The sequence below is a fragment of the Hordeum vulgare genome, chromosome 7H, assembly GCF_904849725.1.
Source record: "Hordeum vulgare subsp. vulgare chromosome 7H, MorexV3_pseudomolecules_assembly, whole genome shotgun sequence".
NCBI classification, from domain to species: domain Eukaryota; kingdom Viridiplantae; phylum Streptophyta; class Magnoliopsida; order Poales; family Poaceae; genus Hordeum; species Hordeum vulgare.
Genome location: NC_058524.1, coordinates 185,876,849 through 185,885,837, shown reverse-complemented (window position 1 = coordinate 185,885,837; position 8,989 = coordinate 185,876,849). Strand labels below are relative to the sequence as shown.

Genomic DNA, 8,989 nt, shown 5'->3' with positions numbered 1-8,989 from the left:
TGATCCCAGTGCAAAAAATGGTAGCACCGTAGCAGTGATGATGTCGAACATGCATAAACTATAGTTATAGACATGCATAACACACCAATAGAGTGATATAAAAGCAAGGTGGTACAACATTCCTTTGTTGATGTCGATGTCCCAAAAATGTTTCTCGGTTCCGGCTAAGCAGGAGCAAACTACAACACAAGGGGAGCGAGCTTGGCTACGGTAGAACACATACAGTAAGATAATACAACAACAAAATCTTTATGGGTTCAACAAGTATCAGGAGTAGCATATTTCTAGTCTGACGTTTAAACATCACTGATATTGCATTTGTTTTCCTTCTTTCTGGACAACATCACTGGTTTGGTTTTCTCTTTTTGGAGCATATCACTGGTACTTGTAGAGCTAGTGTCACTGGTATGTGAGTTAGAGGATTGGCTTCTCCGTGAGGGACCGACATGTAGTTGTGCATCGGATCCCTGTGAACTGGAGGTGGCACTGAAAATAAGAGCATGCCATCAGATAAATTACAAATCATGCGTGTCAAATTATTAGATGGTTGCACAGACACAAAGAGTGAATAGAACGCCGTTAATCACTTGAGACAGAAGAGAACAGAAGCAAGCTAACCACATCAGAACGCCGTCCTGTGTCCAAGGGTTGTTGTATTTTGGTATACTAATAGACGGAAACAACAGACATCACCAACCACCAATGAACCCCGCATAGTGATTCTAAATTTCAAACAGCTGCTACAAGATCCCTGTATCGCTAGCTAGTTGCAAGAACTTAATCTAGGAGTGGTGCTATAATCAACACGGATACTAGAGGTCCCCCACCTGGCTGTCTCGTGTTATCCAATTATATATAGGCAGCATGCGTTAACAGAACCCTCATATAGTTTATATTCATGTAAAGGGGATATTATCCATCAGCCACTAGGACGACCAACTGTCCACATTATGTTATCAGGTGTGCCATCCAATTTACTGAAATTTAAAAACAATAAAGTAAAATCCAATTTATGACATCTCAACCAGTTATGATCATTTAAAATATGAGTAACACATGTGAACTTTGCTTACATGCATGCGCTACGGTCCTGTGCACCCCAGCTCACCACCTATCCTACCACTTAGATAGATCAATTGAGTACCACAATATTACAAGTACACAAACTTGTAACGCACTCAGTTGACAAGGCAATCTGAAAACCATTTACCACTGGTACAAATTTCAAGCAATAGTAGCCAACTCGCCATTGTTCAACCAGAAGAAATATGCTTCTCGAAACAACAATTCATTTAGCATGTCCGTTAAAGTAACCGTGTTAAAAGTTGTGCATAAATACCTTCAGTCGGTTCAATAAGCTTTGACTGACGAGGGCGATTTGGAGGTTTAGGTACCTTGAACGAAAACTGAGATAACTGTAAAACGGCAGCATAGTCTGGGTTGTCTTCAAAACACCTATCAAAGTATAATGTATGAAGAATAAGATAAACATCTAGACAGATTGAACCACATGAAGAAGTTCACAATCTCACATAGTATACACATGTATTCTGTGTTGTTTCCAATGATCAACTCCAAGAACAGGAATGATTTCTGAAGTTAAGCCCCGACAAAGCTAAGCCTAAATGCTGGTTGTGTGCTTCATATGATCACTGATCCATTGAGGTAGTGAAAGTATAATGATGACACCTTGTAACAACTATGACAATGATAGTGGATACCATTCAGATGAGGTTATCAACATGCTAGATGAATGAAAAACTACATATGGCATTAATATGTAAGAAAGTAACGATACTGAAGAGAAGTTGACCAAAAGAAACAACTTACCTTTCGACCTCTTTCATGGATCTTAATTTTCTGCCCGCAGGACAGATATAGTACCTGAAAGGATGTATACAACTGTTACGAAACAGTCATACAATACGTACATAGAATGGCAACAACATCATTTTATATAGGTTTGTAAGGTGTATCGCAGACCACATGGATGAATGATTGACCATTTATCAAATATGAACAGCATTAATGTAACGACTAAGATGCAGCCCTTTCCTTATTTGGGGGCGAGGCCTCAAAAGGGGAAAGGGGCGCATCTATGCGTTTCGCAAATGGGATAATCATCACAATACATAAGTAAATATTAACAAGTAGGGCATACACTTGCCATCTGTTAAGAATATATCATATAGCTTACAGACACACATTATTCAGAGTAGCAGCAAGTCCAGCTACGAACTTAAACAGAAAAAATAGATGATCTAACACATCCCGTATGCTAGCCACGATCACGACCACGGCCTCGGTCTTCCGGATAGTTCACATACAGACGGCCAGAGTCCTCATCGAACTCCCACTTCAGCTGGTTGTCATCAGGATCTCCCGCGTCGGGCGTACCTGTACCTGTTGGGGTTTGTAGTAATCTGTGAGCCACGGGGACTCAGCAATCTAATGACCTTGGTACTAAATATAGTCAAGTTATTTGGCGAGGAAGGTTTAGTGTATGGGTTTGCAGCAACCTAAGCATATATGGTTGCTAACTTACGATGATCAGAGTAATTATATGGTGGTCTACGCAAGCGGTCGAAGACTAGATGACCACTAAGTGATCCTGAACACCTACTTACATCAAACATAACCCCACCGTGTTCCCGATCGAAGAGTGGTCTTCGAAGGAGACAATCATGGTTACGCACACAGTTGGCAGTTTTATTAGAGTTACCTTAAGTTGTCTAGAACCGTATGTTAACAAAATATCCGCATTTGCCACATTACCATGGCCACGGTGTTCCGAAAGATTAAACCCTGCAGGGGTACTCCAACTAGTCCATCACAAACTGCCACGGGCCGCAAAGTAATCCTCTATCACGAAACTCGTGATCTCGTCGGATTCCTTAGAGGAAAACCTCAACTTTGAGGAGACCCAAAGTTTCACCGGGATTCCTATACGCAAGATATATCGCTAAGGTAAGACAAATCTAGCAGGACCTTCCAACGTGTCGACGAACCCGATAGGAGCCGCGTATCTCGTTCTCAGGACACGATGGATGGGAAAGCCTACAGGAGACCAAACCTCAAGTTTCCTTGTGGTGGCCCTGCAGTCTGCCCAACTTGGACCAACACTCATGAGGAGCACTGGTCCGGGTTGTTGATTAAATCCTAGGGGTAGCTATTCCCTATGCGAACTATTATTAGGTGTTTAGTAGATTAAAACCAATGTTAGGTCCTGCCGGAGAAGCCTTAACAGTACACGATTTATCTAGGGGGTCCCCATAACAACCCCGACCGTGTTAGGAGCGATTAGTTATGGAATCAAACACCGGTAACCGAAACTAAGGCGGCAACAACGGAACAAATCACCCGACAAAAGGCTAGGCCTTCCGTTATTTACCAAGTATATAGGTGCATTAATTAAATAACGGTTTAAACATAATGATATCAACATACTCATGTTATCACATGAGACAGCTGGCACCTGCAACTAGCAAAGCTACTCATTAGAAGTTGAGCAAGCCTACTTAGCCATACAACATTTGCTAGGTGAGGGGGGTGTTTGGGTTTCATGGCAATGACAGGAGGCATTATATCAAGTGGTAGGCAGCGAGCATATATCGAAGGAAACGTGATTCTAAGCATAACAAAGCTAGATACGGTATCAAGGTCACGGTCCTCTTGCCTGTGATGTCTTCAGCTTGGAACTGCTCTTGATCTTCCTGCACGTACTCTCCAGAATCCACGTACTTGCTCTCCGATCCCGATGCTACCCAAGATAATATAACAGCCAATGAACACCAACACAACATGATGCAACAAGCAATATGATGCATGTGTGAAGAAGGAAGCATGCATCACTATTCTAGTCACTTTCATATGCATTAGTTGAGTTAATTGAATTCTGGACAGAGCCTCATATTAAGTTATGTTGACATGCATGATGATGGCATGATCATGTGCATCACGAGAAAACGATGCAAAAACATATAAATAACATAGAGAACGGAGTTACGGTTCAACTGGAAACTATGAAACAAGAGATGGAGACCTACGGTTCAAATCAGCCACAAACACACTCCAATGGCACTCCCCTGGTGTTACCAGGTTGCCACATGATCAGAGCAACAAAATATAAGTGGGGTGGTGCATGAGAACACACCACACCATCAACAATGCCCACTCTAGCTTCAAATCAACAACAACATGCAATCTGTTTTTAACAGCATCATAACAGTTTGTCTACAATATTTAAAGTAGCTACAACCATCCAAATGAGCCAAACAAGATATGAGGGAAAGCCATCCAAAAGCTCTATAACCCTGAACAAGAAGTTAAAACAAAGGAGTCACCCATGAGCAGATCTATGGACACAAACATGGACAAAATATTACATATTCTAGGACTTAGTGAAAATCACAGATTTTCACCAGCTGCTTATGCTCTGAAGCATTTTGGTAGCCTCCAAAATGATATCTACAAGAAGTGTATAAGCATGAAATTTAACAGGGAGCTAGACAAACATAAAAAGCTCACAAACTTTAGTTTGTTGCATAGGCTGATTCCCAACACAGGAGCTAATTCAACCAAGACAACAGGGGAAGAAAATAACATAAGATTCTCAGACTTAGTGAAAATCACAAGGTTTCACAAATCTGTCAGTTTCAGCCAAGTGTCAACTTTGACAAGTCACAATAGGTGCATACAAATTCCTAAGAACAAAACAAAGACCCCACTACCACTACATCAAGGATTCATCCTCAAAGGGTCAAGGCACCACCTAATACAAAGCACTAAACATGGCATCATGACAGAAAATGAATGTTTTATGAAGTTCTCTAAAGTGAAATCTGATTGCACCAATGGATTCCTGGGATGATTCTACCCCAAAATCATATGTAATACATGTGTACTTGCATGTAGCATCAAGGCCCAAAGCTAGCTCGAAAACTACCACCTAGAATCCAACATGCTATATAGGAACAATATCACATGTGAACTACTCATATTGCATCTCTACACCTACACCTACACACACAATCACCACACAAGCCCCACACACAACTACATCACTTCATAGTGGCAAGCATGAGGGGTTAAACCTCATGCACAAGTGCATATGCACACTTACACACACACATGCATGGGCACACACATTCACATACATGTGCTCACACAAACACACTACAAGAATGGTGCAACATGAGGGCTAGGCCCTCATGCACATGTATATATGTGCACCCACATGCACACACACACACACACTCACATATACATACACACACTGATGAGCACATACACATTCCCACATACATACACACACTCATGAGCACAAGCACTCTCTCACACCCATATACACACACTCATGCATGAACTCTAGGCCTTAAAAGAAACAAACATACCCTGGTTTTGCTAAAAAAACAAAAGCATTACTTGCAGCAAAAGAAAAGGAAAAGGAAAAAATAAACAAGGGGAAACAAAAAAAAATGGGGAGGCCCTGGATTCGAACCCAGTACCTCCGTGGTGCAACAACAGGCACAATACCACTCGGCTAGGCATACAACACTTAACATAGAGGGGGAGTTGCTCATTTGAGCATCCCCCTCTGCTCCTACCGCAGACCAGCGGCGGCCGGAATAGGGGAGGCGCATCGGCGACACTCCGGCGTCCTACGGGGAGGCTGACCACCGGCGAGGGATGCGGGGTGTATGGGGAACCCATTCCCGTGCCAAACTCCACAGGAGAAGTCCCACGACGGCAGCGCGATGGGGCGGCTACGCAGGGCCAAGCGGAGATCGACACCGCGACCTACACGCTCACAGAGGGGACCCTAAGCACGGGGAAGAAGAGGAGGAGATGGCGCTCACCCAGAGGAACTCGGAGACGCGCTCGACGCCGAGGAAGAAGAGGCAAGGTGACACGACGGCACCGCTCTGCTCCGGCTTGATGAAGCCGTCGTGGAGGGGGCAGCAGAGGAAGGGATGTTCCCTCCTAGCGCCGGGAACGGAACGAGGGAGGGTCCGACATCCTCCCTGCGTATGCAGAATCGTTGAAGAAGCGCCGACGACGAGGAAGAACGATGGCGAGGCGACGGTGGCGCTGTCTGAACCGACTGAAACTCACCTCTCTCTCTTTCTGAACTGGCTACAGAGGGGAACAGGGGAAGAAGGAAGAGGTGGAGGCGGCGAGGAGGGGAGACGCGGAGCCCTAGGAGGTGGGGCACGGCTGACGAGGATAAATAGCCCCTCGACGTCCGTGTACTCACGGTGTCGATGCGTCGATCCTCTCTCGCGCACTCACACCCCTGTCTGACGGGAGAAAACAGGGAACAACGTTAGGGAGAAGAAAGGAGAGGGAGATGGGCTGCTCGCTAGAGAAAAGGGACGAGGCCCAGGTGGAGGAGGAGAAGGCCGACCCACCTGGGCTCTCTCTCGCGCCTGACTAAGTCAGAAAAGGAAAAGGATATTTTTCCTTTTTAAAATAACAACACACAACAAAAATGCCCATAGCCACATAGGGGCTTTAAAAAAATATTTTTTTTACTTAGGGCATAAGGGAATTAGGCCCTATTTAAATAAAATATAAAACTGATTTTTGGAGCAACTAGATTATATTCAAAACAGAATTTAATATGCTGTTTTGTTGATTAAAAACCTATATGACTTAAGTTTTAAAACCACAAGACAATCCACCTTCAAACACAAGATAAAACACTAAATGATCAACATTTTTGAAACAAGTATATACAAAGTTAAATCATGAGTTCAAATATTAATAGAGAAGGGGTTTTGAAACCTTGTTTGAAACACCATTGTTTTTTAAAACACCGCAACATCAAACACAAGCACACTAGCATTCATAATCACATGAGACCCATGATGATCAAGCAACATCAACACAATGGGATTGCCATGAATGCAATGATGCAAGATGGAGACACAATACAAAGCCACATGAAATGATAACTCTTATAGCACTCAAAACATGGTTCCAAAATAGGAAAGGTTCCCAAATTCGCAAGGGTTACATGTGGGGCATTACAATTAAGTTCCTAAACCATAAATGAGCATTCTGAGCTCTCAAGAGTTACGACCCAGGGGCGTTAGAAAACAACTGAACATCATTCGCTTAGAAATAAATACAAAAGGTTGGGAATTTTTTTAACAACAATGTTGTGTGAAACAAGTAATACTCATACGTCACCGAATGTTGTGCCCTGTTCACTCCTTAGAGTAATCTTCCTTTCCCACCCAAGAGGAGCCTGAGGGATACCTGGTTTACCGATCGCCCATACCATGCCATTACCCTCAGATATATCAGTTGGATCATGACATGTAACTTCTGGCTTCCACCCATGGACATATTTGCACGAAAAAGGAACTTGTATAATGTTCTCTCGGATTTGCTCATATTTATGTTTGCTTGGTATAATTGTCCATTTCTGGCAAGTACTACATTCCACAACATATGTATCAATAGTGAATTTTCTTTTTTTAGGCGGCACAAGAAAGATGCTTTCTCCCTGGGCACTCTTATAGGGCACAACTTCATATGATGCACTTCCAGAGGAGTTTTCAATGTCACTGTCATCCCATTGGTCCACAACCTTGTCAGCTAACATATATTGGCTCTCCTTTCGCGGTGGATGAGATAATGAATTCTCATCATGGTTGGGCACATGATTAGACGGGTTGGACCCCATAGTTTGTAGTTCCCTGTTGCAGGTAATCATAGAAGTTTCAGATTGGGAAAGGCAAAATGCTTGAAAGAGAAACAATAGAAACGTGAACATAAGATTAAAACATAAGGGATACACCACCATGAAGATGAAAAGAGGGTGGTGAGCAGAAAGCCTACTTATAGTAAATCTTCGATTTCTCAGGCCAGATATCATTGGAATTAGAGCAGTATGGTTCTCCCATAAATAAGGTTCATTATGGTATATCCCATAAATCTCAAACATTTTGAACAACTTAATTACGTAACTAGGAGTAACGTAATGTTCTTAGATCCCTAGGCTAGATTCAAAGATTCCGTTAGCAACAGAAATGCTGAATTTAACGCCTCATCGGTAGTTGGGGCATCGACAATCAAGTTCACAAAAGTAAGCATATAACTCGCGAATATATATTTAACAGCCTAGGCTTACGTAATGCTCCAAAACCCTAGGCTAGACACTGCCGAGATGCCATCAGCATTAGAAACATAACCTAATGTAGCAATAGTAAATCGGATGTACCGATTGCAGTTGCAGATATCCCTACTCCTCAAATAGTCCTAGCATAGTAATCAAACTAAATCGCAGTTATTATATAAAAAGGAATCATGATTCTACTCAGCATCTCTGTTAGGCTACGAAATATATTACCTCATACTTCTCCAAAATCAAAACCTACTAATAACATGTAAAATTGTTGAATTAACCATTCCACATGTAAAATCTCTAGAAACGAACGGCGTCGCGATATTCTCCCAAAGACCTAGCATGGTAATCTATCTAAACCTAAATTACTTTGAGAACTATCTAATCATATATTCATAAGCAAGAGGAGAGTCGGGGAGGAGGGCGAGGTATACATAAACGTAGTGCCTCCAATGGCAGCTTTTTGGTGGCCAGATTGGCTCGTCGGGGTCCTCGGCCTTCGTCGCGGGCAGTTTAGACTCACGGAGGAGCACCAGCTCACAGATTCGGGTGGCTTCGCAGGAGGCGGCCACCCTCCGGAAGCACCCGGCCCTGACAGGATCGCGGCGCGAGGAGATGCTCGGCAGCCATTGGGGCGGGGAAGGGGAGCCGGGCGCCGGACTCTTCACCTCATCTTCCGCCTGGGTGGCGGTGTTGCCATCCTCCCACTGCGCCTCGGAGCTGGCACCGACGGACTCGGTGTAAGACGAATTGAAGGAGGGGTCGTCTCCAAGGCCCTCTTCCTCTTGCCCTTGCGTTTATGTCTGGGGACTGGTTTTCACGGGTTTAGTGGGGTCAGAAACAAAGGGATCCATT

At 43.5% G+C, this 8,989-nt stretch overlaps 1 protein-coding gene across 1 annotated transcript; it reads right to left on the bottom strand.

The window, feature by feature from the left end:
• Window positions 1-343: 343 nt before the first annotated feature.
• Window positions 344-7,696, bottom strand: LOC123413525 (methyl-CpG-binding domain-containing protein 2-like). Its single transcript, XM_045106462.1, has 5 exons — window positions 7,190-7,696; window positions 5,018-5,019; window positions 1,831-1,884; window positions 1,340-1,455; window positions 344-486 (listed from the first exon to the last, which is right to left on the bottom strand). Exons 1-5 carry the CDS (start codon window positions 7,691-7,693, stop codon window positions 344-346), a joined length of 819 nt encoding a protein of 272 aa, XP_044962397.1. The 5' UTR covers window positions 7,694-7,696.
• Between the last annotated feature and the right edge of the window lie 1,293 nt (window positions 7,697-8,989).